The 16,532-nt window shown below is 42.8% G+C and overlaps 1 protein-coding gene across 1 annotated transcript in view; it reads right to left on the reverse strand.

The window, feature by feature from the left end:
* Positions 1-16,529, reverse strand: part of LOC118375187 (proton-coupled amino acid transporter 1-like) — a 45,258-nt gene extending 28,729 nt beyond the window's left edge. Inside the window, exons 1-3 of the mRNA XM_052516732.1 lie at positions 16,121-16,529; positions 962-1,058; positions 40-166 (exon numbers count right to left, since the gene is read on the reverse strand). Of these exons, the coding sequence (XP_052372692.1) occupies positions 40-166; positions 962-992 (158 nt within the window). The 5' untranslated portion in view covers positions 993-1,058; positions 16,121-16,529. The remainder of the gene's footprint in view (positions 1-39; positions 167-961; positions 1,059-16,120) is intronic.
* Between the last annotated feature and the right edge of the window lie 3 nt (positions 16,530-16,532).

Below are 16,532 nucleotides of genomic sequence, written 5' to 3' on the forward strand. Positions count from 1 at the left end.
AAAAAATAAATCTTTGCATGTAACATAACCATTACTTACGAAGCCCCTGTTTGGCCTCCGATTCTCTCATACTGAGAATCGGGTCCTGGGGGGAGAGGTGGAGTAGGACAGAGAACATCCTCCTCAGAGGTGCTCGCTGATATCCTGGAGAGAACTGGACCTGGGCCTGCAATACGGGGACACACAGTCAGTCTACATTAAGTTGCTATGTAGCTACAATGTTGTTACATGGGCAGAAGGGAAACTTCAAATACAAACTTAATTCAACTCCCTCAGTCAGAAGAACGTCTTAATTCTGTTGCTGAGATGACATAACTTCATACTGTCGATAGCAGGGTTCTACTACACAGAATCCCCACAGAAGGACCAGAGTTCTAGCCATATAAATCGGTCCGCGAGACTAGGCCCTGGCTTGTTGACGCAAACAACGCAGCAGGTTATTGCTGTAAGCTAATGATCTCATGACGGGCCACTAACAAGACACGTTAGGCTACTTCTCATCTAAAAGAAAAGTCACTGAATGGAAAGTATTGAAATAGAGATATCCTGCGTATGTGGGAAAATGTGTGTTCCTACTCAATCACAGGGTTCATGAGTTCCCTGGATATGTTCACTAGGCAAACGCTGTAGGTAGAAATGGCATGAATAGACCGGATCTCATTCCTTCTTCCACGTGTCAGAGAATCATGTTTGTCCTATTGGGATTCTTTGTCCAGATTGCCATCTGCACATTCCACAAGGTTGTGCCCTGTTGAACGCAGCCCAGGGCTCATAATCCTAAAGCTTCTCAGAGTAGGAGTACTAATCTAGCATCAGGTCGCCTCCTGTCCATATAAACGTATTCCTTAGGATAAAAAAAAGGACTGGATCAGCGCTCCTACTCATATAGAGACACGGATACCAGACGAGCAGTCCTACTTTTTATGAATACAGGCCCGGTTCTGGGTTTCAAAATAAATACCGTCTTGACGATTGTCAGTGTTGGAGGTCATGGTTGGTCCGCTGGCGCTGGGTGGATCCTCCTGCTGTCTTAGTCTCGGATTCCTCCTTCAGAGGCACTGTGGTAAGGACAATGTAACAGAAGTGAATTCCATGTTATACTATAGCTTACCAGATCTCAAAGAATCAGCAGTGTTCTCTTATCTGGAGAAACATAGAACTGCTGGAGTTGAAACATAGAACTGCTGGAGTTGAAACATAGAACTGCTGGAGTTGAGGCATAGAACTGCTGGAGTTGAGGCATAGAACTGCTGGAGTTGAGGCATAGAACTGCTGGAGTTGAGGCATAGACCTGCTGGAGTTGAGGCATAGACCTGCTGGAGTTGAGGCATAGACCTGCTGGAGTTGAGGCATAGAACTGCTGGAGTTGAGGCATAGAACTGCTGGAGTTGAGGCTTGTTCTATGCTATTACCGCACAGTCAGAAATGCTGACAGCAACTACTTAAGCGTTATTACTGCACAGTAGTGTCGTCACGATATCAAGATGTTATACTGAACTAAAATATAAAGTGTTAGTCCCATTGTTTCATGAGCTGAAATGAAAATATCCCAGAAAATGTTCCATACCCACAAAAACCTTCTCGCTCAAATTGTGTGCACACCTTTGTTTACATCCCTAGTGAGCATTTCTCCTTTGCCAAGATAATCCATCCACCTGAGAGGTGTGGCATATCTAGAAGATGATTAACCAGAATGATCGTTACATAGGTGCATCTTGTGCTGGGGACAAACAATGTATACGAAATGCTTCAGTCTGGTTTTAGACCCCATCATAGCACTGAGACGGCACTTGTGAAGGTGGTAAATGACATTTTAATGGCATCGGACCGAGCTCTGCATCTGTCCTCGTGCTCCTAGACCTTAGTGCTGCTTTTGATACCATCGATCACCACATTCTTTTGGAGAGATTGGAAACCCAAATTGGTCTACACGGACATGTTCTGGCCTGGTTTAGGTCTTATCTGTCGGAAAGATATCAGTTTGTCTCTGTGAATGGTTTGTCCTCTGACAAATCAACTGTACATTTCGGTGTTCCTCAGGTTCTGTTTTAGGACCACTATTGTTTTCACTATATACTTTACCTCTTGGGGATGTTATTCGAAAACATAATGTAAACTTTCACTGCTATGCGGATGACACACAGCTGTACATTTCAATGAAACATGGTGAAGCCCCAAAATTGCCCTCGCTAGAAGCATGTGTTTCAGACATAAGGAAGTGGATGGCTGCAAACTTTCTACTATTAAACTCGGACAAAACAGAGATGCTTGTTCTAGGTCCCAAGAAACAAAGAGATCTTCTGTTGAATCTGACAATTAATCTTAATGGTTGTACAGTCGTCTCAAATAAAACTGTGAAGGACCTCGGCGTTACTCTGGACCCTGATCTCTCTTTTGAAGAACATATCAAGACCATTTCGAGGACAGCTTTTTTCCATCTACGTAACATTGCAAAAATCAGAAACTTTCTGTCCAAAAATGATGCAGAAAAATTAATCCATGCTTTTGTCACTTCTAGGTTAGACTACTGCAATGCTCTATTTTCCGGCTAAAGCACTAAATAAACTTCAGTTAGTGCTAAATACGGCTGCTAGAATCCTGACTAGAACCAAAAAATTTGATCATATTACTCCAGTGCTAGCCTCTCTACACTGGCTTCCTGTCAAAGCAAGGGCTGATTTCAAGGTTTTACTGCTAACCTACAAAGCATTACATGGGCTTGCTCCTACCTACCTCTCTGATTTGGTCCTGCCGTACATACCTACACGTACGCTACGGTCACAAGACGCAGGCCTCCTAATTGTCCCTAGAATTTCTAAGCAAACAGCTGGAGGCAGGGCTTTCTCCTATAGAGCTCCATTTTTATGGAACGGTCTGCCTACCCATGTCAGAGACGCAAACTCGGTCTCAACCTTTAAGTCTTTACTGAAGACTCATCTCTTCAGTGGGTCATATGATTGAGTGTAGTCTGGCCCAGGAGTGGGAAGGTGAACGGAAAGGCTCTGGAGCAACGAACCGCCCTTGCTGTCTCTGCCTGGCCGGTTCCCCTCTTTCCACTGGGATTCTCTGCCTCTAACCCTGTTACGGGGCTGAGTCACTGGCTTGCTGGGGGCTCTCTCGTGCCGTCCCTGGGGGGGTGCGTCACCTGGGTGGGTTGATTCACTGTTGTGGTCGGCCTGTCTGGGTTGCCCCCCTTGGGTTGTACCGTGGCGGAGATCTTTGTGGGCTATACTCGGCCTTGTCTCAGGATGGTAAGTTGGTGGTTGAAGATATCCCTCTAGTGGTGTGGGGGATGTGCTTTGGCAAAGTGGGTGGGGTTATATCCTTCCTGTTTGGCCCTGTCCGGGGTGTCCTCGGATGGGGCCACAGTGTCTCCTGACCCCTCCTGTCTCAGCCTCCAGTATTTATGCTGCAGTAGTTTATGTGTCGGGGGCTAGGGTCAGTTTGTTATATCTGGAGTACTTCTCCTGTCCTATTCGGTGTCCTGTGTGAATCTAAGTGTGCGTTCTCTAATTCTCTCCTTCTCTCTTTCTTTCTCTCTCTCGGAGGACCTGAGCCCTAGGACCATGTCCCAGGACTACCTGACATGAGGACTCCTTGCTGTCCCCAGTCCACCTGGCCATGCTCCTGCTCCAGTTTCAACTGACCTGAGCCCTAGGACCGTGCCCCAGGACTACCTGACATGAAGGCTCCTTGCTGTCCCCAGTCCACCTGACTGTGCTGCTGCTCCAGTTTCAACTGTTTCACTGCCTTATTATTATTCGACCATGCTGGTCATTTATGAACATTTGAACATCTTGGTCATGTTCTGTTATAATCTCTACCCGGCACAGCCAGAAGGACTGGCCACCCCACATAGCCCGGTTCCTCTCTAGGTTTCTTCCTAGGTTTTGGCCTTTCTAGGGAGTTTTTCCTAGCCACTGTGCTTTTACACCTGCATTGTTTGCTGTTTGGGGTTTTAGGCTGGGTTTCTGTACAGCACTTTGAGATATCAGCTGATGTACGAAGGGCTATATAAATAAATTTGATTTGATTTGAATAATAGGCCACTCTAAAATAAGCAGTTTTGTCCCACAGTGCCACAGATGTCTCAAGTTGAGAGAGCATGCAATTGGCATGCTGACAGCCAGAATGTCCAATAGAGCTCTATTGGACTCCAATAGAGTCCAATAGAGCTGTTGGCAGATAATTTCTCTACCATAAGCCGGCTCCAACATCATTTTAGAGAATTTGGCAGTACGTCCAACCGCACCCGACTGCACGGAGCTGCTGAAACTTGGGGTTTGCACAACCAAAGAATTTCTGCACAAACTGTCAGAAACCGTCTCAGGGAAGCTCATCTGCGTGCTCGTCACCTTCACCAGGGTCTTGACCTGACTGCAGTTCAGTGTCGTAACCGACGTCAGTGGGCAACTGCTCACCTATGATGGCCACTGGCACGCTGGCGAAGTGTGGTCTTCACAAATGAATCCCAGGTTTCAACTGTACCGGGCAGATAGCAGACGTCGTGTGGGAGAGCAGTTTGCTGATGTCAACGTTGTTAACAGAGAATCCCATTGGTGGGGTTACGTTACGGGACAGGCATAAGCTACGAACAATGAACACAAATGCATTTTATCGATGGTAATTTGAATGCACAGAGATACCGTGATGAGATCCTGAGGTCCATTTTCATGCCATTCATCTGCCGCCATCACCTCATGTTTCAGCATGATAATGCACAGTCCCATGTGGCAAGATGCTGTACACAATTCCTGGAAGCTGAAAATGTCTTCGTTTCTCTATGTCCTGCATACTCACGAGACATGGTCACCCATTGTGCATGTTTGGGATGCTCTGGATCGATGTGTACAACAGCGTGTTTTCCAGTTCCCCCCCCCCCAATATCCAGAAACTTCGCACAGCCATTGAAGAGGAGTGGGACAACATTTCACAGGCCACAATCAACAGCCTGATCAACTCTATGTGAAGGAGATGTGTCACACTGCATGATGGGGCAAAATGGTGGTCACCCCAGATACTGACTGGCTTTCTGATCCCAGCCCATACTTTTTTTTAAGGCATCTGTGACCAGATGCATATCTGTATTCCCAGTGATGTGAAATCTGTACATTAGGGCCTAATGAATTTATTTAAATTGACTGATTTCCTTATATGAACTGTAACTCTATAAAATCTTTGAAAATCCATGTTGGGTTTTATATTTTTGTTCAGTGTACTAACGATACCAGTCCAAGTATCACGATACCGGTCAAGGAAATTCACACTTTTACTCAATGCAACATATTGAATTTAACTTCACACTGGTCAGTGGATAATAGAATCCTACATTTAATGGCTGATTGGCTCAGACTACTCAGACTGGTCTGTGCAATTGGTTATGATACACGTGTATCAACGTTGCTGAAATGATACACGTGTATCAACGTTGCTGAAATGATACACGTGTATCAACGTTGCTGAAATGATACACGTGTATCAACGTTGCTGAAATGATACACGTGTATCAACGTTGCTGAAATGATACACGTGTATCAACGTTGCTGAAATGATACACATGTATCAACGTTGCTGAAATGATACACATGTATCAACGTTGCTGAAATGAAACACGTGTATCAACGTTGCTCACTCTGAAAGCCGCTCCAATGTAACACAACAGTTTATACAGAAGACTCATCAGGGTCTGCATCCCAGCTACCACGTAAACACTGGTGCACTTCACTTTTGTATAATGAAAAGCAATTTTTAAAAATGCAATAAATTACTATTATTATAATTGTTCTGCCTAATGTGAGTGATATTTGATATTTCAATATTTTAAAAACACATGAAATATTTTTAAGTGTACAAAAATAATTAAGAACTTCTTACCCTGGTCTTTGGGAGTTGAATGTGGATTAATCAAAATAAGTGGTGTGTCTCTCCAGTCAGATGATGATATTGATGTTATGATGAATATGCTATAAGAGATCACAAAAATATATCTTCTTTTTACCCTGGAAGCATGTCTTTTAATAGTCCAGATACTAGGCTTAATCATCATCATCTCATTTCCTTATTTGGGTATGAAACTTTACCTGATATCCAAAAGTAGATCTGTTCACAGTCTAAGATGACCACCACCAACCACTGTCTCGGTTTACCTACAACTGTTTTCAAAAACCTCTCGTGTGTGTGTGTGTGTGTGCGTGTGCGAGAACCACCTTTACAGAAACCATCTCTCATAGGCCATATCTGGTTTACTTTTTCCCCCCCTTTTCTCTCCAACCCCTGAGAAAAGTATGCGATTGTAAACCAGATATGGCCTATGAGAGACGGTTTCTGGGGGTTTATGTTGTGTAGACTGGAGAGAGACACAGACACTTTATTTTTTCGGCATAAGGGCCGTTCCACAAACAGATGATTTTGCGTCCCTTTGATATTTTAAGTAGAGGCAAGCAGTTGTCTTTGCTGTAAAGCTGCCTGAGGGCTGGTAGGGAATGTGGCTGCCTGCTGGCTGAGTACAGCTGCCACACGTGATAGAAGCACGAAAGGGAATTGGTTATTATTGGACCGGAAATCCAACTGAATGCATAAACCGAACTGACTTTAATAACATATTATACCAGGCGCCAGCAGGTTTCTTTAGATCAGTGAGGCTGAAAAAGTTAGTAGTATCATACGAAACGGTACTACGCTATTCTAAAATGTTTGGCATCATGACGTTTTGGTTCTGTCATATTACCATTGTAGTGGTATACCATGTAACACTACTGCAAAGTCAGATGCTGACAGCAAATAGTTCAATGATATTACCATTGTAGTGGTATACCATGTAACACTACTGCAAAGTCAGATGCTGACAGCAAATAGTTCAATGATATTACTGAACAGTCAGATGCTGACTGCCTCTGCTGAACAACCTTGAAATGACCATCGCTGTTCTGAAAAAGGCAACGAGGCAGGCTACATTCTGTTCTCCTGTTCTGAAAAAGGCAACGAGGCTGGCTACATTCTGTTCTGAAAAAGGCAACGAGGCAGGCTACATTCTGTTCTGCTGTTCTGAAAAAGGCAACGAGGCAGGCTACATTCTGTTCTGCTGTTCTGAAAAAGGCAACGAGGCTGGCTACATTCTGTTCTGCTGTTCTGAAAAAGGCAACGAGGCAGGCTACATTCTGTTCTGCTGTTCTGAAAAAGGCAACGAGGCAGGCTACATTCTGTTCTCCTGTTCTGAAAAAGGCAACGAGGCTGGCTACATTCTGTTCTGAAAAAGGCAACGAGGCAGGCTACATTCTGTTCTCCTGTTCTGAAAAAGGCAACGAGGCTGGCTACATTCTGTTCTGAAAAAGGCAACGAGGCAGGCTACATTCTGTTCTCCTGTTCTGAAAAAGGCAACGAGGCTGGCTACATTCTGTTCTGAAAAAGGCAACGAGGCAGGCTACATTCTGTTCTGAAAAAGGCAACGAGGCAGGCTACATTCTGTTCTCCTGTTCTGAAAAAGGCAACGAGGCTGGCTACATTCTGTTCTGCTGTTCTGAAAAAGGCAACGAGGCAGGCTACATTCTGTTCTCCTGTTCTGAAAAAGGCAACGAGGCTGGCTACATTCTGTTCTCCTGTTCTGAAAAAGGCAACGAGGCTGGCTACATTCTGTTCTCCTGTTCTGAAAAAGGCAACGAGGCTGGCTACATTCTGTTCTGCTGTTCTGAAAAAGGCAACGAGGCAGGCTACATTCTGTTCTGCTGTTCTGAAAAAGGCAACGAGGCAGGCTACATTCTGTTCTGCTGTTCTGAAAAAGGCAACGAGGCAGGCTACATTCTGTTCTCCTGTTCTGAAAAAGGCAACGAGGCTGGCTACATTCTGTTCTCCTGTTCTGAAAAAGGCAACGAGGCTGGCTACATTCTGTTCTCCTGTTCTGAAAAAGGCAACGAGGCTGGCTACATTCTGTTCTCCTGTTCTGAAAAAGGCAACGAGGCTGGCTACATTCTGTTCTGCTGTTCTGAAAAAGGCAACGAGGCAGGCTACATTCTGTTCCACCGTTCTGAAAAAGGCAACGAGGCTGGCTACATTCTGTTCTGCTGTTCTGAAAAAGGCAACGAGGCAGGCTACATTCTGTTCCCCTAAAAAAAAGTGTGACTTCTGATATTTTGTTGTCTCTCTCGGTTTTCACTTCCAATTTCTTTGTCAACATATGTAGGCCTATGTACATACGTACCAATCCATCAGTTCCCTCCCTCAGTTGAGTGATGGACAGTAAGTTATTAGCAGCACAACGTGCTACCATGTGTGATGAAGAACAACTTAGACAAGTAGTAAGTAGTCAAGTGAGTTTTTTTAAATGGCTATTAAACCTAATCAATATTTATTATTTTTAGACAATCAAGTACAGTTCTTTTTCTTTTTGTTCCTTGTCAGAGGAGGAACATAGAAAATTATCTTGCATTGAAGATACCCTTCTTAGCTAGGAGACTATATTCATAGATCCAAACTTTTGACCTCTAACCTGTCGGCGTCATAAAGCAATACAATTTGCTGAATGTTGTCAGTATTTATTTACTTTGTTCCAGGTTATGATGAAATGCAAATAAGAAAATCACTTCTGACATGGAAAATGCACAGTTCTACAGATGATGCAATACAAACACAGAACTGGACCTTATAGACTCAGTTATACAGACAGTTTAGAGGTTGAGCTCTGGGCTCGGCTCAACATATTCACAAAAGTATATGAACACCCCTTCAAATGAGTGGACTCGGCCATTTCAGCAACATCCTTTGCTGACAGGTGCATAAAATCGAGCACACCGCCATACAATCTCAATAGACAAACATTGGCAGCAGAATGGCCTAACTGAAGAGCTCAGTAACGTTCAACGAGGCACTGTCATATGATGCCACCTTCCCAACGTCTAGGAGCAACAATGGCTCAGCCGCAAAGTGGTGGGCCACACAAGTTCACAGAACAGGACCGCCGAGTGCTGAAGTGTGTAGCTTGTATAAATCGTCTGTCCTCGGTTGAAACACTCACATTTAATTTATTTTACCTTTATTTAACCAGGCAAGTCAGTTAAGAACAAATTCTTATTTTCAATGACTGCCTAGGAACAGTAGGTTAACTGCCTGTTCAGGGGCAGAACGACAGATTTGTACCTTGTCAGCTCGGGGGTTTGAACTTGCAACCTTCCGGTTACTAGTCCAATGCTCTAACCACTAGGCTACCCTGCCGCACCCAGTACATCCCGAGTAGTAGAATGGAAGTCCCCACAGCAATGTTCCAACATCTAGTGGAAATCCTTCCCAGAAGAGTGGAGGCTGTTATAGCAGCAAAAGGGGGGGGGGGGCATCTCCATATTAATGCCCATCATTTTGGAATGAGATGTTCAACGAGCAGGTGTATTTTGGACAGATTTAGACGAGAGTGAAACCTCTTGCTTTGCCTCTTCTCTGATAATATGCATGCCTACAAGTAACAGACATTTTTCATTAAGAGCTTAAAGGAAACATGCAACAATGACAAGCCTATTGTCTGACAGTTCAAAAGGCTATATCCTGTTATCAGTCAGCAAACCAAAAGGCATATCCTGTTATTGAACATGCAACTCCTGTAATAAAGCCGCTAATAAAACTTAATTTTCATACATTTACCAAAATGTAATTCGCGGAAAAAACCCTTCTTAACCTAATGTGAGCAGTTGTGATCGAGATGAAAATCTCTGTTAGAATTTTAGAAAGAGGGGGAATATAATAGCAACAGCTAGCAGAGGTTGCTAATATGACTAGGATTGAGCCTTTGGCTTCTGGACAACGAAAGAACAGTATAAACCAGATAAGTAAAAAATAAAAGTAACAAATAATTAAAGAGCTTCAGTAAAATAACAACAGCGAGGCTCTATACAGGGGGTACCGGTACAGAGTCAATGTGGAGGCTATATACAGGGGGTAACGGTACAGAGTCAATATGGAGGCTATATACAGGGGTAATGGTACAGAGTCAATGTGGAGGCTATATACAGGGGTACCGGTACAGAGTCAATATGGAGGCTATATACAGGGGTACCGGTACAGAGTCAATGTGGAGGCTATATACAGGGGTACCGGTACAGAGTCAATGTGGAGGCTATATACAGGGGTACCGGTACAGAGTCAATGTGGAGGCTATATACAGGGGGTACCGGTACAGAGTCAATGTGGAGGCTATATACAGGGGGTACCGGTACAGAGTCAATGTGGAGGCTATATACACAGGGTGTTACGGTACAGAGTCAATGTGGAGGCTATATACAGGGTGTTACGGTACAGAGTCAATGTGGAGGCTATTTACACAGGGGTACCGGTACAGAGTCAATGTGGAGGCTATATACAGGGGGTACCGGTACAGAGTCAATGTGGAGGCTATATACACAGGGTGTTACGGTACAGAGTCAATGTGGAGGCTATATACACAGGGTGTTACGGTACAGAGTCAATGTGGAGGCTATATACACAGGGTGTTACGGTACAGAGTCAATGTGGAGGCTATATACAGGGTGTTACGGTACAGAGTCAATGTGGAGGCTATATACAGGGGGTACCGGTACAGAGTCAATGTGGAGGCTATTTACACAGGGGGTACCGGTACAGAGTCAATGAGTGGGGGCACCAGTTAGTCGAGGTAATATGTACAGTTGATGTCGGAAGTTAACATACACCTTAGCCAAATACATTTAAACTCAGTTTCATAAATCCTGACATTTAATCCTAGTAAAAAAAATCCCTGTTTTAGGTCAGTTAGGATCACCACTTTATTTTAAGAATGTGAAATGTCAGAATAATAGTAGAGAGAATTATTTATTTCAGCTTTGATTTATTTCATCACATTCCCAGTGGGTCAGAAGTTTACATACACTCAATTAGTATTTGGTAGCATTGCCTTTACAATGTTTAACTTGGGTCAAACGTATCGGGTAGCCTTCCACAAGCTACCCACAATAAGTTGGGTGAATTTTGGCCCATTCCTCCTGACAGAGCTGGTGTAACTGAGTCAGGTTTGTAGGCCTCCTTGATTGCACACGCTTTTTCAGTTCTGCCCGCAAATGTTCTATTGGATTGAGGTCAGGGCTTCGTGATGACCACTCCAATACCTTGACTTTGTTGTACTTAAGCCATTTTGACACAACTTTGGAAGTATGCTTGGGGTCATTGTCCATTTGGAAGACCCATTTGCGACCAAGCGTTCATTCACTTCCTGACTGATGCCTTGAGATGTTGCTTCAATATATCCACATAATGCCATCTATATTGTGAAGTGCACCATTCCCTCCTGCAGCACCTCACTCCCACAACATGATGCTGCTACCCCTGTGCTTCACGGTTGGGATGGTGTTCTTTGGCTTGCAAGCCTCCCCCTTTTTCCTCCAAACATAAGCATGGTCATTATGGCCAAACAGTTATTTTTTTGTTTCATCAGACCAGAGGACATTTCTCAAAAAAATACTATCTTTGTCCCCATGTGCAGTTGCAAACCGTAGTCTGGCTTTTTTAATGGCGGTTTTGGAGCAGTGGCTTCTTCCTTGCTGAGAGGCCTTTCAGGTTATGTCGATATCGGACTCGTTTTACTGTGGATATAGATACTTTAGTACCCGTTTCCTCCAGCATCTTCACAAGGTCCTTTGCTGTTGTTCTGGGATTGATTTGCACTATTCACACTCTAGGAGACAACGCGTCTCCTTCCTGAGCGGTATGACGGCTGCATGGTCCCATGGTGTTTATACTTGCGTACTATTGTTTGTACAGATGAACATGGTACCTTCAGGTGTTTGGACATTGCTCCCAAGGATGAACCAGACTTGTGGAGGTCTACGATTTTCCCATGATGTCAAGCAAAGAGGCAATGAATTGGAAGGTAGGCCTTGAAATACATCCAGAGGTACACCTCCAATTGACTCAAATTATGTCAATTAGCCTATCAGAAGCTTCTAAAGCCATGACATAATTTTAGAGAATTTTCCAAGCTGTTGAAAGGCACAGTCAAATTAGTGTATGTAAACTTCTGCGCCAATGGAATTGTGATACAGTGAAATAATATGTCTGTAAATAATTGCTGGAACAATTACTTGTGTCATGCACAAAGTAGATGTTCTAACTGACTTGCCAAAACTATAGTTTGTTTTAACAAGAAATTTGTGGAGTGGTTGAATAACGAGTTAATGACTCCAACCGAAGTGCATTTAAACTTCTGACTTCAACTGTAGGTAGAATTAAAGTGACTATGCAAAGATAATAAACAGAGAGTAGCAGTTGCATAAAGAGGGGTGAGATGCAAATAGTCTGGGTAGATATTTGATTAGCTGTAATAGGAGTCTTATGACTTGGGGGGTAGAAGCTGTTAAGAAGTCTTTTTGACCTAGACTTGGCACTCCGGTACTGTTGCTGTGCGGTAGCAGAGAGAACAGTCTGACTACAAGTTTAACCAACTTGGATCTATTTGCTAGTTAACAAGGCTGAACAGTTGAAGTATGGCCACCTTTCTGTCTATCTCCGACTGTTTGAACAGCATACTAGACTGTCCACTTTGTTCAGATGTTGAAATCAAGTGGCCTACCACATCTCACAATGAGAACGAGTTACCATATCCTTATAGAAAAAAAAAAACTGTGCTTTATGCTTTTTGCACATTTATAAAAATAGACTAGACAGCTAGTATAACAGTCTTTGGCTAAAATGCTGCTAGTGGTACGTGTTACCTCAATGCTGTGCTCGACAAACTGAGGATTCATTTCCCAAAATCAATGTTCATGGATACTCCCGTTGTAGTAGTGTTTACTCTGCACGTAATTTGAGGAGTTGAGACATAAAAAGGCTATCAGTAGAAAGGTCAACTTCTCCTCCATTACCGTAAAATTATTTCTCAAGGGTGGGACTAAAAATCAAATTAAATTAAAAAGAACTTGTGTAAAATGTATACGGGTTCAGAACCTTTTCGAATCATCACAGTTGACAAATATAAATCAAAACTGGATGGTCTTCAGAGGTAAAATGGGAGGGGTTGAGGGAGACTGAATGAATGGGCCTAAAAACAAACAAACGATAACTATTGGAAAATAGACTGTGTCCTTAAAATGTATATAGTATGTATAAGCTGGAAGTAAAAGCCTAAAAGTTGTTGTCCATTAGTTTACTCCAATTAGGGGAGGGGTGGTTAGGGGAATATATATATATATATATATATATATATATATATATATATATATATATAAAATTATTTTTTAAATCCAGGGGATTGGAAATGATGCAGACAATTACATTGATAGAAGCCACAATCTGCAATATTAAAGCTGATCTACCCCCTAAAAAGTTTGATTTTTTAAAGGCTCAATGCAACATAGTCATGAAGAGGCCATGAAAATGCCTCTTCCCCCACAGGAGGCTGAAAAGATTCAGCATGGGCCTATAGATAATGATTAATAAGTTATAAATTAGTTAACCACTCGGACTATCTGTGTTGACCATTTTTGCAATACCTGTTTTGAAATCATCAACATACGCTACTGTTTATTATCTATCCTGTTGCCTAGTCACTTTATCCCTACCTATATATATATATATATATATATATATATATATATATATATATATATATATATATATATACCTCAATGACCTAGTACCCATGCACATGGACTCGGTACTGGCACCCTGTGTATACGGCCAAGTTATTATGGACTCGGTACTGGTACCCTGTGTATACGGCCAAGTTATTATGGACTCGGTACTGGTACCCTGTGTATACGGCCAAGTTATTATGGACTCGGTACTGGTACCCTGTGTATACGGCCAAGTTATTATGGACTCTGTACTGGTACCCTGTGTATACGGCCAAGTTATTATGGACTCGGTACTGGTACCCTGTGTATACGGCCAAGTTATTATGGACTCGGTACTGGTACCCTGTGTATACGGCCAAGTTATTATGGACTCGGTACTGGTACCCTGTGTATACGGCCAAGTTATTATGGACTCGGTACTGGTACCCTGTGTATACGGCCAAGTTATTATTGCTCGGTACTGATACCCTGTGTATATGGCCAAGTTATTATGGACTTGGTACCGATACCCTGTGTATACGGCCAAGTTATTATGGACTCGGTACTGATACCCTGTGTATATGGCCAAGTTATTATGGACTTGGTACCGATACCCTGTGTATATGGCCAAGTTATTATGGACTCGGTACTGGTACCCTGTGTATACGGCCAAGTTATTATGGACTCGGTACTGGTACCCTGTGTATACGGCCAAGTTATTATGGACTCGGTACTGATACCCTGTGTATACGGCCAAGTTATTATTGCTCGGTACTGATACCCTGTGTATAGGGCCAAGTTATCTTTACTCATTGTGGATTTATTCCTATTATTTTTTCTCTATGTGTTCACCTTTAACTCTGCACTGTTGGAAAAGGACCAGTATGTAAGCGTTTCACTGTTAGTCTACACACCTGTTGTTGAAGAGGCATGTGGCCAATAAAATTTGATTTGATTTTGTGAGTGGCAGGGGGAGGGGCTTGATGAGTGCGTGTGTAAACAGAGAGAAAGAGGCCAAAAGCTCTCAAAATAAGCATAATGCTTTTCTATGGGCTTGTCATCTACCCTCCCGCCTTCGGTACAATGACTCCCATTGTTATGGTGCAGACGTTAACATCATTATATCCAGATCTCTGGTGTAAATGAGAAGGTGCACACAACACAGGAGTGAAGGAGACGAGACCAAAAACACAACATGAGAACAAGCCGAAATAAACACTCATTAAAAAACATCAAGGGCTAATGGCAAGGGCTAATGGCATGTACCTACAAGGGCTAATGGCATGTACCTACAAGGGCTAATGGCATGTACCTACAAGGGCTAATGGCATGTACCTACAAGGGCTAATAATATATAATAAATAATATAAAATATATGCCATTTAGCAGACGCTTTTATCAAAGCGACTTACAGTCATGTGTGCATACATTCTACGTATGGGTGGTCCGGGAATCGAACCCACTACCCTGGCGTTACAAGCGCCATGCTCTACCAATTGAGCTACAGAAGGACCACTATGGCATGTACCTACAAGGGCTAATGGCATGTACCTACAAGGGCTAATGGCATGTACCTACCTACAAGGGTCCTTCTTGTAGCTCAGTTGGTAGAGCATGGCGCTTATAACGCCAGGGTAGTGGGTTCGATTCCCGGGACCACCCATACGTAGAATGTATGCACACATGACTGTAAGTCGCTTTGGATAAAAGCGTCTGCTAAATGGCATATATTATTATTATATTACAAGGGCTAATGGCATGTCCATGCAGTTTTCAAACAATGTACTGGTAAGTGCTAAAATAGAGGTGTGTTCCTGTCACCAGATCTCAGCTAGGCCGATACAGGCATTTGGAATATTGTGCAAAACAACATTAATTTGATATAACGCCCAGCCCTAGCTGAGATCTGGTGACAGGAACACACCTCTATTTTAGCACTTACCAGTACATTGTTTGAAAACTGCATGGACATGCCATTAGCCCTTGCTTTACATCTGAATATAAACATGCCTGGATTAGCCTAAAATGTTGAAGTAACTGGCCCAGTATTTCGTCAGACGTCATTACTCATTTATCTGGACATAATAAGGACATTCATTGATCAATTAATTAACAGAAGTACCTACGAAAGGGCTTTGGCACAGTAGCTGTCAGTTAGCTACTTACCCACAACTACCCACTTAATTTACTAGCTGACAACAACAACAAAAAAGCTATAGGTATAACGTTAGCTAGGTACGGCACTTTAGACCCACTTACCCCCCCAAAATGACATTCTGCAATTACTGCGTCCAAAATACCACAGTCGACTGCAGTTATTACACTTTTACTGCAGTTTCAAAACATTTTTGTTGTTGTTGCAAGGTCTCAAAGCCATCATTAGAAACCGTTCGGTTTGGAGCTGTATTTGTTAGCCAAGCTAGTCTATATCAACATCGTTGTTTGATCACATATTACAGCTACATCACCTCCAGCTGGTTAACGTTAGTAGACAAAACATCAGTTTGTTTTGCATGCTCCAATCCTGTCTAAGTAATGTTAGCTAGCTAGTTATATACGATTCATTCACGATAACTCACCTGTAAAGCGGTGATTCCTGCCTCGGTAGTGTTAAATTAAAGGAGTTCGCTAGAGGGGCATCTCTTGGCAGAGCAGTATTTTTTCCTACTATGCACGTCGATATTGTACTTGACGTGAGAGGAAAAGGCGATCTTTGTAAAAAAAAAAATACAAGTGAACTGCTAATGCTAGCTTTTTGAAGACCACTACCGGTACAAAGGTCGTTTGGTCACATGGTTTGGAAGAGGGTGCATGTCAGCTGACCAAATGTTGGATACTTTGATTTTGTAGCTTGCTAGCTGTCTTGTTACGCAACCGATCTATTTCCATCAATACTAGCTAAGTCAATTATCGTTAGTCTGAAATTATGCCGATTGTTTGGTGTGAAACATCACCACAAACATTTAATTGGCCAAGTTGATACAAGCGGTA

The sequence above is a fragment of the Oncorhynchus keta genome, chromosome 4, assembly GCF_023373465.1.
Source record: "Oncorhynchus keta strain PuntledgeMale-10-30-2019 chromosome 4, Oket_V2, whole genome shotgun sequence".
Taxonomy (NCBI): Eukaryota; Metazoa; Chordata; class Actinopteri; order Salmoniformes; family Salmonidae; genus Oncorhynchus; species Oncorhynchus keta.